General features: G+C 48.4%; 1 protein-coding gene across 1 annotated transcript; it reads left to right on the forward strand.

The window, feature by feature from the left end:
• The first annotated feature begins 1100 nt into the window (after positions 1-1100).
• Positions 1101-7782, forward strand: Avpr1b (arginine vasopressin receptor 1B). Its single transcript, XM_006988832.3, has 2 exons — positions 1101-2564; positions 6300-7782. The coding sequence occupies exons 1-2, from the start codon at positions 1625-1627 to the stop codon at positions 6632-6634; spliced, it is 1275 nt and encodes a 424-aa protein (XP_006988894.2). The 5' UTR covers positions 1101-1624; the 3' UTR covers positions 6635-7782.
• Positions 7783-15993: the final 8211 nt, after the last annotated feature.

Consider the following 15993-nt stretch of genomic DNA (forward strand, 5'->3'; position numbering starts at 1 on the left):
GAATTCTAACCTACCTAGGGAGTCCCAACAGTGTGAAATTCCCAAAGATAAAGTGAATTTCCCAGCTAATGCCATTCGAGGCCAGCTCCAGCGAGCTGTAAACTTTCTCAGGGCCAGGAGATGTGGACTTGTTTATGACCAGCCGCTGCCCCTCAGACAGCTCACCTCACATTGGTGTTGTTGAAGATAATGTATTCGCTTCTGCTGTGGTGCAGCAGAACGCATGCACGCTGCTCTGGTCTGGTCCTGCGCTGCTGATGACTAGCTCTGTAACCTTCTAAATAAGTAACATAATTTCTAAGCGGCTGTGCTTTTGCCTCACAGGGTGGTTAACGCCACCCTTAGCTCATGAAATGTATCCACAGAGAGGCCAGAAGTTCACACTTACCCTGGAGATGCAAACTCTATTTGAAATTTCTCCCGTCATCCCCTCTGATCACAGCAGGGCTCCCGGGTCTAGCTCCTTCCACCATCCCCTGCCCCGTCCCCTACATCCCTGTCAATCACAAACGTCCTCATTTTTCTTCTTCCTTCAAACATCCAAGTGCCCATCCTAAGATAAATGGCTGTCACATCTTTAGGTTTCTTTGGGACATGCCTCTTAGCCATCCCTGAAGATTTGGTATCTTTCACAACAGGGCGCCCACAGCACTGTTTGGAAGAGAGGCCACTTCTCTCTCTCTCTCTCTCTCTCTCTCTCTCTCTCTCTCTCTCTCTCTCTCTCTCTCTCTCTCTCTCTCACACACACACACACACACACACACACACACACACACAAGCCTACACACCTATCTCTAGTGCACCTGTCTGGAGAGAGTCGAGATGCTAACGCAGGTGAGTTTGTTTGGTGCTCAGCAGATCCCGGCAGCTGGTGGGGGCTTGGTTCTCCCTTCTGCTCCGCGTTCCCCGATCCTCCTCCGCCCCAGTCCCACCCAGCTCCCCAGCCCCTCCCCTCAGTACCCCTGTCTGAATGTCTGAAGGGTGCTACTGAGTCTCGCTCCACCCTCCTCTGCAGGAGCCAACCGACACACAGCAGCTCAGGACTAGGCATCCAAGCGCATAAAAACCCCCGCTCTGAGCTGCCGCATCTGCTGGGCTGGTGCTTGTGTGAGAGCAGAGCGGAGAGAGCGCATAGCTTAGCCGGGTTTCCAGTTCCTGCAGGCAACGCCCATGGTCCTGGACTGCGCCTTCACGGACATCCACTTAGGGACATCCACTCTCTCCACTTTCAGAAAAGTTCGGACAAAGTGAATTGGGTTTGGGTTTGGGAGATGGCAGCTGCTCCCTCTGCTTCCTCTGTGCCCCCTTTCAGAAGCCCCCACCTCCAACCCCCTCCATCCTTCCCACACTGACACCCAGCTCCCAGACTCTCCTTTGCTTTCCCTGATTCCCTGACCTCAGTGGGGTCAGCCATGTCCGCTCTGCTCCCTGCTGGTTTTATTCTCCTCCCTATCCCTATCTGCTGAGCTGTTTCCAAGTCCTCACCCTGCCGTTCCCCCGCCCTTTCTCTCCACCTCCACAGCTTTCTCTCCTACTCCATTTCATCTTTCCAACTTCTTACTGGCACCCGCACGCAGGGTCCCTCCACCCACCTTCCTAACCTTCTCTCCCCCAAATCCTGACCATGGAGTCTGAGCCTTCTTGGACTGCCACTCCCTCTCCTGGGGGCACTCTGTCTGTCCCCAATGCTACCACACCCTGGCTGGGCAGGGATGAAGAGCTAGCCAAGGTGGAGATTGGGATCCTAGCTACTGTCCTGGTTCTGGCCACAGGGGGCAACCTGGCTGTGCTGTTGGCACTGGGCTTCCAGGGCCGCAAGCGTTCCCGCATGCACCTGTTCGTGCTGCACTTGGCCCTGACGGATCTGGGCGTGGCGCTTTTCCAGGTACTGCCTCAGCTGCTCTGGGATATCACCTACCGCTTCCAGGGCTCTGACACCCTTTGCCGGCTTGTCAAGTATCTGCAGGTGCTCAGCATGTTCGCTTCCACTTACATGCTGCTGGCCATGACGCTGGACCGGTACCTGGCTGTCTGTCACCCCCTTCGTAGCCTCCAGCAGCCCAGCCAGTCCACCTACCCTCTCATTGCGGCTCCCTGGCTGCTGGCTGCCATCCTCAGCCTTCCTCAGATTTTCATTTTTTCTCTGCGAGAGGTCATCCAGGGCTCGGGGGTCCTGGACTGCTGGGCAGAGTTCTACTTTTCTTGGGGGCCACGGGCCTACATCACCTGGACCACTGTGGCCATCTTTGTGCTCCCCGTGGTTGTGCTCACAGCCTGTTACAGCCTCATCTGCTGTGAGATCTACAAGAACCTGAAAGTCAAGACACAGGCTGGCAGAGAGGAAAAAAGTGGCTGGAGGACTTGGGACAAGTCTTCATCTCCGGCCCCTGCTGATGCCACTAGAGGGCTGCCATCCCGGGTCAGCAGCATCAGCACCATCTCCAGAGCAAAGATCCGAACTGTGAAGATGACCTTTGTGATTGTGCTGGCCTACATCGCCTGCTGGGCACCCTTCTTCAGTGTCCAGATGTGGTCTGTGTGGGACGAGAACGCCCCCAATGAAGGCAAGTCTGTGGCTTACGTGAGGTGGGCAAGGAGGACAACCGGGTTAGGATAAGGGTTGCAGTGCCTTCCGGGGCCAGGCAGGACACAAGCGAATGGAGTCACTAAGAACGTTGGTGCTGGTTTGTCTTAGAGCATGCTCTGCTGCTGTAACAAATACCTACCTAACGCTTAAAGAAGTTTATTTCTCACTGTCCTAGAAGCTGGGATGTCTGGGAGGGCTCTTCTTGTAAGTGGGGACTCTTGGAAGATTTCCAGGGTGGGGAAGGAGATCCCTTGAAAGCGGCCTGTACCATGAATTGTTAAACGGTCTTATTAATAGAAAACCCGGAGCCAAATATTGGGGTGAAAGCTGAAAGACCAGAGAAGCAGAGCAAGCCAGCCATGTTCTTACCTCTAGGAAGTCCTCAGTCTCAAGACAAAAGGAAAAGTTCCTGTTTCCTCACACCTTATGTACCTTTCTCTGCCCTGCCATCTTACTTCCTGGGATTAAAGGCGTGTGTACTTCCCAAGCAAAGGCAGGAGATCTCAAATGTTGAGATTAAAGGTGTGTGCCACCATGCTTGGCTCTGTTCCCAGTGTGGTCTTGAACTCACAGATATCCGGATGGATCTCTGCCTCCCTAGTGCTAGTGTGCTAGTGGGTGCCACCACTGCCTGACCTCTATGTATAATCTAGTGGCTGGCTCTGTCCTCTGATCCCCAGATAAGTTTTATTGGGGTGCACAATATATCACCACAGTGGCCTACTTGGCTTTTCTCATGGACATACTCTTATGGTAACAAACATTTTCTTTTTTTCTTGAAAACCCATTAACCTATTAATCCACAAGCCCCTGTAGTCTTTCCGAAGTCTCACCTGAAAGTACCATCGGCACATGACTTTGAGGACTCTGTTTCTGAGACATGAATTCTAGGGGCAGACATTCAGACCAGCCTTGCCTTGCGTGGTCCCATCCAGCCCACTAAGACTATGTGAGTGGATATCAATTATGTGGAATTTCTTGATTTTTTTTAAGTTTTGGTTACTTATTTAACAATTTAAAAATATTATGTGATGCTAGTGAAAGACAGCTTCTGTTCTGGAACAATGCAGAAATCAGTGTGGCCCCTGTGGGGAAGAGAGAGACGTTTTGGGCAGATTTGTTCAGCCAACTTCCAGGTGCTATGTGGGCTTTAGGATCAGAGACTTAAGAGAGCTGAAAGGGAGTTTCAAACAGTCTGGTCCAGGATTGGAATGTGTGGGTTCTGTCTTCTCTCTCGGTGCCCTTCCCGTCTGTGTCTGGACAGAGCTTTGTGACCTTTCTCAGTAGCCACTTCCAATTAGTTAGGGCTGGCATATGACAGCCCTGAGCTCTCAAGTTCAGCTCCTTCCTTATGTCACTGAGGAAAGGGAGGCTCAGAAAGGATCTGTGACTTGGCAAAGAGTAGATCCCAATCTTCCAGTGCCTGGTCTTTTTCTTTTAACCCATTCCTTGCCTACAACCCTGGTTCTTAACTTGGCTCTACAAGGAGAGAGGCCTTCCTCTTACCTGAAAAACAAAATGAGACTCGCCAAGAAGACTGCTCTACATGGTAACAGGGAATGATGTGCCAGCAGCCTCCTGAGGTTCAAAGGCTGCAGGTAGCTCAGGCTGACCTTGTAACTCACTGTGTAACCCACCATGATCCTCCTGCCTCTACCTCCTGAGTGCTGGGATTACAGATGCATAACACCATTCTTGGTTCTGTAGCCCTTAACTGTCCTGTTGATATTAGCCTGGACATAAAGGTATTTGCAAGCTTTTCTGTAAGCAATGAGCATATTAAACCCAACTTACTATTGAGGTTCCCCTTGTTGTAGCCAAGGATAGAATAGTGGAAAAGGCTTCTTGGTACCAAGTGTGTGAATCTGCATGGTGTTATGGAGTGGCTTTCTCTACAGTACATCTAAACTCAGAGCTCAGAGAAGCTGTAACGAGACTGGTCTAAGATGCCACTGTTAGGTGATGGAGCCAGGACTTGATTCAGGGACTTCGTGGGCCAGCTTTACCTGTTACATGACTTTTCTCTCAACAGTTACAGTCTGGCCAGTGACACCAAAGATGAAGTGGTTGTTTGCCCTTTATTGAAGGATGTGTGGGGAGATGGATTCTGTTTTCTCCATTAGGCAGTGTGGTTTTTCCCTGTTTGTCTGCAGCCTGTCCCTGATACACTGTCCGCATAGGGAGTGGTTGCCCATCGCTGAGGGCCTCTCTGAACCAGAGCAGGGACGAAGCATCATCTTACAATGCACTCTCAGAAAAATAAACACTCAGTGGGCTCTGAGTCACCCACCGCCTTAGAGTTATATGTTCAGTACACCCTGTTCCCCCATGGTCTTTGGGTAAAGCCTGTCTCCTTGGCCCTCTAGGCTGCATTTCTGCCTGGACTGGGTGTGGGAGATGGTCCCACAAGGAAGAGAAGCAAAGCCTCCATAGAGTCGGATGCTTCTCAGTGGCACATTCCCAGCCCCTACACTGTGCCTGGCTCAGAGAGGCCAAACCAAAACATGCTTCCTAAGACATGGAATTTGTGCACCTGGGCCAAATGGCTTTGGCTTCCACACCTATGATTTGTGTCTTTTATCAAATGTTCCCACCCTATACCCTGGCTATTTTTGTACCAGGAGTGGCCCTATCTTGAGTATACCTGAGGGAGTTCTTTGTGATTGTCTGCAGTTTTGTCATAGACTGCAGGGTAAACACATGAGCTAGACCTTGGACATTAGTGGTTGAAGCTCCGGTGGGATCCGGGATCTTGGCTTTAGAGATCAAAGGCATGGAGTGGCACTTCCTGTTGACTGTGCCAGATGACTGGAAAGTCTGCTTGGGAGTTTCCTTTCAGGTCTGACATTGCTTTCAAAGATTCTTCAACCTCCGCGAAGAGGCGGCTAGTAGGCCAGCTGTGCCGCTGTACAGATGTGTCCAGCAGGAGGCCAGGGTCATCTGGTCAGCATTCCTGTTTGTGAGAAGTATTTCACTAAATCTCTAGGAAGAAATGTGTGTCTGGAAGGGTTCTTAGAGGAATTTTTCACCTGTACATTTTGCCTGCCTAAAAAACATTCTCCCTCATGAGAGAGGAGATTCCTAGTGAGAATTCGAGAGCAAGACTGAGATCTGAGCGGAAGCTCTGTCCCTAGAAGCTGCCCCCCTGCTGTATTTGGAGACAGTGGTCACCTAAGACCATCGGAAAACACAGACATTTCATTACAATTCATAACAGCAGCAACATAACAGCTATGAAACATCAACGAAAATAATTTTATGGGTGTGGGTCACTACAACGTGAGGAACTGTATTACCCCGATATCTTGCTCCAGGTTTTTTTTATTAGGAGATCTACTAGATTTCGTGTTACAGAAGAGGACAGAGAGAAGGCTCAAATTAGAGGATTCATGGTCCAGATTTTAAAACAAAACCTTTCCTTCTGTGTGGACCCATCCTACCCAGGCAGTGTTGACTCTTCTAAGTTGAACTTGAAGGAAACCTTATCACTACGGTTACAAAGTCAACTGAAACCAGGGCGGTAAGACCTGGACTCGGAAATGAAGGGTCCAGCCTGAGCTGTGCTCTCCAGTTATAAACGCCAGGTGAATGTCTTTCCCTCTCCGGGACTCCATGTCTGCATCTGCTCAGTGGAGACCCAGCTTCCGCCCTAGCCCCCCATCCCCCCTTGAGCTGTCGTTCTAAGAGGCCTTCTGCGCTTCTGTCTTGGCAGATTCCACCAACGTGGCTTTCACCATCTCAATGCTTTTGGGCAACCTCAGCAGCTGCTGCAACCCCTGGATCTACATGGCCTTCAACAGCCACCTGCTGCCACGTTCCCTGAGTCGCCGGGTCTGCTGCAGGGGTTCCCAGCCCCGGGTGCACAGGCAACTCTCCGATAGCAGCCTGGCTAGCCGCCGCACGACGCTGCTGACCCACTCCAGCGGTCCGTCCACCCTCCGTCTCAGCCTTCACCTCAGCCTCCAGGCAAAGCCCAGGCCTGCAGAGCCACAGAAGGATCTAGAGCAGGGGGATGGAGAAGCCGCCGTGGAGACCAGCATCTTTTAGAGAAGACTCCCTGGAACCCGGCTCCGCACATCTCAACCATTGGGAGTAAGGGCTAAACGGGTCGGTGATGGTACTGAGTGGAGCCTAGTTTGAGGCAGGGTAAAGAGGCCAGAATGGCTGCCGTTACCCTAGGTATCATGACCGCCCCGAGTGTGAGTACTGGCCATTCTCTCTCAATTTAGATTGCTGGAAACCAGGAGAATCGAACTCCCTGTTCCTTCTACATCCACTAGGGCACCCACAAACATGCCCAACTGGTAGATATAGTGTTCTAGATCTAGGACAGGCCTAGATGGTACTATCAACTCAGAGGCTCGTCTCATGACTTGGCTAACTGCCTCCATTCTAATTCATCTGACTGGCACATCTCAGTGCAACCAGGAGAGGAGAGAAGAGATTATTAGAAAGGAGAAGAGGTGTGTGGGACTTCCAGCTGTGCTCACTTGTCTATAGAAATGAGGTGGTCTAATGATGATGTGGGACCTGGTACCCAATGGTGGTGTTGGGACCTGGTACCCAATTGTGATGTGAGACCTGCTACCTGATGGTAATGTGGGATCTGGGACCTGATAGTGATGTGGGACCTGGTACCCAATGGTGATGTGAGATCTGGTACCTGATGGTGATGTGGAACATGGTACCAAGTAGGAACATAGTAAATGCTCTTCTCCCACATCATTCCTGCCACCAGATGGGTGGCACTGGGATGCACCATGCATTCTCAGTGGTATGGTCCACTGGGGCTTGATAGGGAGAAAGAGGAAAGGGACGAAGGAATGAAAAGGGTCACAATAAAATTAGGGGAAGGAATAAGCCTAAAAGGCCACAGGGCTAGGACCTTTCTCCTTGTCTCCTCCAGAGGTCCAGACTTCCTTCCTCTGGGACTGTGCGGAACAGACATCCTTTTTGAAAAAAGCTGACTTGATTATGGCTCTAGAAATTCTTGAAGTTCTAAGAGAAGTTGGAATCAAGGGGTTTATTTTTTGTTTGTTTGCTTGTTTTTGTTTGTTTGTAGTTTTGTAGTTTTGTAGTTTTGGAGCCTGTCCTAGAGCTCGCTCTGTAGCCCAGGCTGGCCTCGAACTCACCGAGATCTGCCTGGCTCTGCCTCCCGAGTGCTGGGATTAAAGATGTGTGGCACCGCTGCCCGGCGGGCAGAATCAAGGTTTTTTTTTTTTTTTTTTTTTGGTTTTTCGAGACAGGGTTTCTCTGCGTAGCTTTGCGCCTTTCCTGGAGCTCACTTGGTAGCCCAGGCTGGCCTCGAACTCACAGAGATCGAGAATCAAGGTTTTTAAGTCTCTGCTCTGCCCTGGGAAGTCACCTCCACTTTCCAGGCCTCAGCTTCCTCACCTGTAGTGAGATGGCCTCTAAGGTCTTTCTCAGCTCTAGCTATCTATGACTCCGAAAAATCAGAATTAGGGTAATAGCACAAAAACCACGAAGTGTGTTCTAACCAACAGGCTCTAGAATTGTTCCATTTTTATAACAATTACATCTATACCTTTACTTCAGTTCTGCTAGGTCCCGCCACACCAGAGCCGGTCCCTTTGACCTCAGTTCTGTATTGTTGAATCCTCTTTCTAAGTAGGAAGAGACAGTGAGGAAAGGTGAAACCTAGGGCCTGGCCCCACTCTTCCTGACTCTCTCCAGGGGAACTAAACTCTTAGAGGAACTTCCCCACCTCGGTTCTGGTTCCAAGGGACAGAGCCAAGGTTATACAAAAAGCACCACCCTGCAGCAGGTCAGGAGAGCCGGGTCCTGGCTCTGTCCTAGCAGTGACCAGGGCCAGTCACATGCTGAGTCAGGCTATCTCAGTCAGACAAAGGGGGTACAAATGTAGCTTGCAGTCACGACTGATCTACAAGCTTCTGAGAACAACCCCAGGGAACAGGCTCACCACCCTCCCCCGATTCCTAGGGAAGCTTTGGAGAGTGATTATGGCTCTGTAAAGACGCTTCTCGTGGGGTTAGGGTTTCTGTCAGCTCGACACAAACTCTGCTCATCTTGGAGGAGGGAACCTCGGTTGAGGAACTGCTCCATCAGACTGGTCTGTGGGCATTTTCTTGGCTGGTGATTGATGTGGGAAGGCCCAGCCCACTGTAGACAGTACTGCCCTTGGGAAAGTTGTCATGGGTCGTAGAAGAAAGAAGGCTGAGCTGAAGACATGCATGCCAGTAACATCACACAGACTGAGCAGTTTGTATTTATGTATTTAGGGAGTACATATGTATATATGTACACATATACATACACTTATAGAACAACAATGATAAAAAGAGGACATAAATTTGAGAGAGAGAAGGAAAGGTTTGGAGGGAGAGGGGAAATGATGTAGTTAAGCTCTAATCTCAAAAAAAGAGAATAAATTACTTTAAAAATTAAAAATAAGAAAGAAAGCAGGCTGATCAAGCTATGGGGAGCAAGCCAGTGAGCAGCACCCCTCCACGGCCTCTGCTTCAGTTCCTGCCTCCAGGTTCCTGCCTTGACTTCCCTCAGTGATGGAGTGTGACCTGGGAGTTGTAAGATGAAATAAACACTTTCCTCCCTGGGTTGTTCTTGGTCATGTGTTTATCACAGCCGCTCTGCCCTAAGAAGCCTCCTAGGATTCCTTAGAAGAAAAGAACCCCAGTGGATGCTGCAACTGGGCAGTACCAACCCTTTGTTTGGTACTAGAGAACTGGAGAACAGCAAACAGACACAAGTGTGTGTCGGGGGGGCAGTGTTAATGGTGCAAGGAAGGCAGTCAGGAGGGGGTCACCCACCCCCTCTCTGTCCTGTGGCTTCTGTTGCCCAAGGCAGCCCCAGACATCTTTTTTTTTAATAACAAAATTCAACTTTATTTTTTTTTGCAATTGTAACCATCTTTAAGTTCACAATTCAGTGGCATGAATTACGTTCAAGATACTAATTACACTCATGATGTTCATTAATTAATTACTCATGATATTAATTACATTTGTGGTATTCATTGATTACATTCGCAGTATTCATTCAATATTTATGATATTCATTAATTACATTAATTGCATTGATTTATTACATCCATGATACTATGTCCTGATACTACTGTCCGTTTGTGGCAGCCCCAGACACCTAACTACTTCTTCTCTGCCCATCTATCATGTGGATCTGGGCTTGGGACCCACACCCCATCAAGCCGGTCGGAGGAGTTGAAGACATTCCTCACCCCACTACCCAACACCCCATCTTCTGACTGCAGTTTCTGGCTCCAGTGCCTACAGCAGAGAAGGTACTAATCAAGTCCTTCACCACGTGGCTGGAACTCAGCAGGAACCCCAGTTGTGCATCCCAAAGACCCAGGGCTGAGTCTTGCTCTCTTTCTACCCATGTGAACTCAGCAAGTCTCCAATTTCCCCAAACAGTATTGCCGTTATTAATGAGCTAGAAATAGCAAGGTCCCTCTGTTGGGAGAGATTTATAGAGGACTCTCTCCTGATGTCATAGGCAGAGATGATGGTCTGTCTTAGACAGCATGGAGAGGATGACTCCCAAGGCCATGGGCCTGGAGAATCTCTAACAGAGAAGAAAAAGGACCCAGGACCAAGGCTGGCTAACGCCCCTTTCTAGCTCACTCTTTATCTCCATTAGTCCCTGTCTATTCCCGTACTTTCTCTTGTGAATTACACAAGGAAAATTTACTTGTGGGTATCTTTGGGGCCCCAACAGTTCCTCCCATGGAAAGACTGCACTGGATCTTTTCCAGAAAGCAGGTCCTACAATAAGACCAATGTGAAGTGACCCACACATTGGGCCAGGGAGCCCACTCTAAGATGTTCCGGGAACAAAGGTGGATCTGGCCTAAGTCTATGAGCGACAGCCTTTGTAGCACCATTAGGGAGTTCGCATAGACAGTGTGGACCAGTGAGAGGGCCTTGGATGGGTTACAAGCAGGTGGGCCCTGTCAGGAGGGAGCCCAAATCATTTCTGTCCCCTAACACCAGGATAACCTGAATAATGCTGCTTCTATGTTGGGAACATGTATATACAGTTCACGACACCCTGTGCACTGTGAAGCCCAGTACTTCAGTCCCTTAAAACCTACATAGGCAATCTGGGCCTGAGTCCACAGGCTGTAACCTCAGCTCCTCAGGAGGTGGGAGGATTGTAAATATAAGAACTGCCTGGGCTACAGAGCAAATTTAAGACTAGACTGGATATTTTAGCAAGACCCTGTTTTGAAATAAAAATAAAAATAGCGGGGGGCATAGGTCAGCGGCAGAGGAATCCCTTAGCAAGCAACAGGCAGGCCCTAGGCTTAATCCTCTGACCCCAGCATTGCAAAAATAAACAGAATCCAAAACTCACACAGGCACTGGGAATAGTTGCACACATCTGTAATCCCAGCACTCAGGAGGCAGAGGCAGGATTGAGAGTTCAAGGCCAGCCTAGTCTACATAGATGCAAACCTGTCTTATAAAATAAAACCAGAGCTAGGTGGTGGTGGTAAATGCCTTTAATCCTAGCACTCAGGAGGCAGAGGCAGCGGGATCTCTGTGAGTTTGAGGCCAGCCTGGTCTATGGGGTGAGTTCCAGGACAGCCAGGGCTACACAGAGAAGCTCTGTCTCAAATAACCAAACAAACAAACAAACAAGCCATGTAGGAATAGGACACCGGGTACAGACAGGGCAGGAAGTATAGTGGTGTGTGGGAGGCTGACAGGTTAACTGTAGGAATTCCTTCAGGTTGGATTTTTTTTTTCTCGAGATAGGGTTTCCCTGTGTAGCTTTGCGCCTTTCCTGGAACTCACTTGGTAGCCCAGGCTGGCCTTGAACTCAGGGAGATCCACCTGGCTCTGCCTCCTGAGTGCTGGGATTAAAGGTGTGCGCCGCCGCTGCTGCCGCCGCCGCCGCCGCCGCCGCCACCACCACCACCACCCCACCAGGTTGGATTTTGAAGCTATTTGGTACCAGCAACTCGTTTCCCAGTTGGATGTCCTTGTGTTATGTAAATAGGTCTTTGATCTAAAATAGCTATTAACTCAGCCCAGGCTGCCCGTGGTTCCCTTTTGGATCCAGAGCTCTAAAGTCCTGGTTGAAATTAACCAATACAACTCTTTAATATCCAGGAAAATCCCATGCATATTTATTCTTATGAACAATAATAATGGGCTTCACAAGGTAAAATTAAAACATGATTTATTGAGCAAGCAGCATAGGAGTTGGTGGGCAGAGAGAAATGATTAGGGTCTCTTGCCCCCTGCAAACAGGAAAACTGCGTCTGCAAACACAAGGTGGCAGTGTGGAGCTGAAGGAGCAGGTCCTGTGGCCCTGGGTTGGACTGGGCACCCCTTGCCTTAAGAATCAGGTTAAATGAAGGAAGTCCCTTCTCTAGGCAAACATTGCTGAGATCCAGTGTGTATACACACACACACACACACACACACACACACACACACACACACACACACACACTCGCCATCCCTCCCTACCCTTGCCCAGGACAGCCTAAAGCAACAATGAGCCCCAGGGGCAGACTGAGAGAGCCAGCCTTGAGAGTGTGGGCTCCTCATTTGCCTGGGTTCTCTTGTGATGCCAGACTCAGGGCTTCCTTCTAAGGTCACGAGGGTGCATCTGACAACCACAAAGCCTAAGAGCTGTAGGAGGATTAAGAAAGACATGCATAGGACTGTTTGAGGGAGTAGGGTACCTCAGAAGGAAAGAAGGAAACGGGGGGGGGGGAGAGAGGAAGGAAAGAAGGAAAGGAAAGGAAAGGAAAGGAAAAAGGAAAAAGGAAAAAGGAAAGGGAAAGGAAAGGAAGGAAAAAAAAAAGAAAAAACCAGAAAGGGCAATGTTACTGCTGCCCTCTGATCTTGCTGAGTCCAGAAATCCTTATTTACAAATCCCCACTGATATTGAGTCTAAAATACCTCTGGGTCCAGTTCACTAATGAGATGAACTTGGATTTCTGCTGTAGCTTCGAGGTGGCATTGGAATGGTTGCTCCTTTAGAACAAGAATTCATGAGGCAGGGTCCTGTTTGCTGTGGTCTGTATTTCTAGCTTGTAAACACACAATCATCTGCTGGCTGCTTAAGCAAATCAATTTCTCTGCATCTTATTATTATTCAAGCTGGGAAAACTTTTATCCAGTGCCTCCCCCAATGGAAGGGCACACACGAGGAACAGTGTGATGGTTCCCTGAGGGAAGACACCTTGAGCTGGACACTACACCCCTCCTCAAGGAGTGATTACTTCTGCAGATGTAGGCAGCCAATCTTTTAAGATCATGGAACGATCACAAACAAAAGCTCCTTGATTGCTAGTGGAGTGACGTAGGTTGGCTGAGGGTTACAGATGATCTCTGTTCTCTACAACCTCACTTTCCCCTGTTTCAGTGGCAGCCAACTGGAGCTGAGAACATTCACCAAAATATCCTGGGAAGAAACCATACATTTCAAACTGCACACTTTTTTCAACGGTTGTTATGAAACCTTGGACCATTCTGTTCCCTCCTACCTCCAACAGGAATCATCTCTTTGTCCAGCAAATCCCTGGCGTGATGTGTTACCCATCCATCGGTCACTTAGTAGCTACTTGGTTTATAACACTGACTGTCACAGGGTCTCATGCACCAAAGAAGAGATAGCAACTTCATTTTTCTTGTTTTATTTTATCATTGGTGTCATTCTTCATTGGCACCTTTAACCTGCTGAGCCATCTCACCTGCCCTTTTATTTTTTTAATATTTTGTGTGTGTGGATATATGTGTACACATGCTCATGTGTGTGCGTTTTTGTGGGTGTGTTGTATATGTGCATATGTGCATATGGAGGCTTGAGGCCAACACTGTGTGTTTTTCTTGATTGCTGTCCACTTTAATTTTTTGTTTATGTCTATATGAGTTTGTGTGGTGTGTGTACACCCACACGCAGGTACATATGAACATGTGTGCATGGAGGGGCCAGAGGTTGAAGCTGGGTGCCTTTTTCAATCACTCTCCACCTTACTTTTGGAGACAGGGTCTCTCACTGAACCTGGAGTTCACCTGTTGGCTAGGATGGTTGGCCAGTGTGCACCAGGGATCTGCCTGTACTCTCCATCCCACCCAAACACTAGGGCTACAGACACACTGCCTGGCCAGTTTTTACATACCACATACAGACGAGTATCTGAATTCAGGTCTTTGTATTTGTGTGTCAAGCACTTTACTGAGTCATCTCCCTAACCCCTCCATCTTTTATTATTACTATGGACACAGGACTTCTCTCTGAACCTGGAGCTCATTGATTGGCTGGACTGCTGCCAGCAAGCCCCAGGGTCCTTCCCAGGATTCTGTGATTACAGGCATTCACCTCCATGCTGGACTTTGCATGTAGGTGCTTATCAACTGAGCCATCTCCCCAGCCCCAAATTTCCATTTTTTTCTTCTGATGGATCTGAGGATTGAACCCAGTGTTTCATGCTGCTTAGACAAGCACATGACTACTGCAGCCCCAGCTCAACTCTAAAGAACTTTAAGCTAAGTCCTTAGATTTTCTACAGCAGTGGGCCTTTCCACAAGTTAGAGCATTTATTTATGTTATCTATCTATCTATTTATTTATTTATTTCACCCCCCCAATGCTGTTTATTGAAGGGGGGAGGAGGTCTTAAATACAGGCTTATAGCACAATGGGAGAACCCCGGAGGGCAGAAGTTTGCTACCAATGTTTTACAATCTTGCATCTAAGCTGTTAATGCCCATTATGCAGGATACACAGACAAGGATCTTTCCTTAAGCATTCAGAAGGGTAGAACCCGGCAGGGAATTAGCATAGGGAGGATATCAAGATCAAGGTCAGCAAGCAAGGCAACGGTTACCCAAAACGGGGGCTAGGGCCCTACAGGTCCCCCTTTTACTAAAAAATGAGCTTCTGACTTAGGTTGCGTGGGACATCAGCAGGTCACCTTACCTGTCATGGAGACACCTGCCCAGGCCACACAGGCGCTCTGTCTTAGGTTGGTGAGTGCCCCCCAGGAATTACCCATCTCTGAATACTCATTATCATACAGGCTCAATTGTGTGTGAGCTGTAGAGTTAACTGCTGCCAAAGATCTCAAAGTGGCACTGGGCTTGCAATCTGTGTGTGCGACACAGAAAAGACCCAACAGAAGTCCTAACCCACCCATAGCCAGTAGCCTAAAGGCAACTGAGCCATTCCCTTCCTTAACGATCCTTACTGCAAATTGGAGTCCTTGGAAGATGGCATCCCAATATTTATTTTTTTAATATTAAGACAACGTCTCACTGTTTGCCCAGGATGGTCTCCACTTCATCTTGCCTCTGCGCCGTCAATGCACTTGGCTGACATTGACCTTCTAAGGCAGGCAGGACTTCTCAACCTTCCTAATGCTACAACCCTTTAATACAGTTTCTCATCTAGTGGTGACACCCAGCCATAAGATTTTCTCGTCGCTACTTCATAACTATAGTTTTGCTACTGTTAAGTATTTATTTTTGGAGATAGAGGTTTACCAATGAGGTCAAGACCCACAGGTTGAAAACCACTGGTCTAAGGCAATAGTCCATAACAAAGAAACCAGCAGGCTGTAAACAGTCTGCTTTGTTCTTGATTAAGTGGGACCATAGTTAAATGTCACATAACCATCCATCTCTGATAAACTATTTTGACTCAAGTCAAGAAAAGTATCTTTTATTTTATAATTAGTTCAAATAAAACAAAAAACATGAATATTAAATTTTAGTGAATTAAATTTTGTAAGATTTTCCCATGAACTAACCAATTATGATATCGGTGGTAGAAACTAGGATTCAATTGGCCATCTTCTGTTTATAAAAACCACCAACAAAATCTTTTTTTTTTTTTTTTTTTTTTTGATTTTTCGAGACAGGGTTTCCGGGTATAGTTTTGTGCCTTTCGAATCTCGCTCTGTAGACCAGGCTGGCCTTGAACTCACAAAGATCCTCCTGCATCTGCCTCCCGAGTGCTGGGATTAAAGGCACGTGCCACCACCACCACCACCACCACCACCACCACCACCACCACCACCACCCCGGCTAAAACCAACAAATTCTAACAACAACAAAAAGCCAGGCCTGGGGGCACACGACTTTAATCCCAGCACTCTGAGTCAGAGGCAGGTGGCTCTCCAAATTTGAGGGCAGGCTGGTCTGCAGAGCCAGTTCAAGGACAGAATGACATGGAGAAAACCCTGTCTTGAAAAACCAAAACTGATTCAAAGGTTGGCTGATGGTAGGCTTTCTAAAAGAATTATTTAAAAATCTGGGAGCAAGGCAGGCTTACTCAATGAAATACGTCAAATGAAAAAGACACAACCCATTCCTGGTGGCCTAAGGGACAAGAAGATCTAAGCAAAGCACTAAGATTAAGAGGCAAGCTCCC

The sequence above is a fragment of the Peromyscus maniculatus genome, chromosome 11, assembly GCF_049852395.1.
Source record: "Peromyscus maniculatus bairdii isolate BWxNUB_F1_BW_parent chromosome 11, HU_Pman_BW_mat_3.1, whole genome shotgun sequence".
Classification (NCBI taxonomy): Eukaryota; Metazoa; Chordata; class Mammalia; order Rodentia; family Cricetidae; genus Peromyscus; species Peromyscus maniculatus.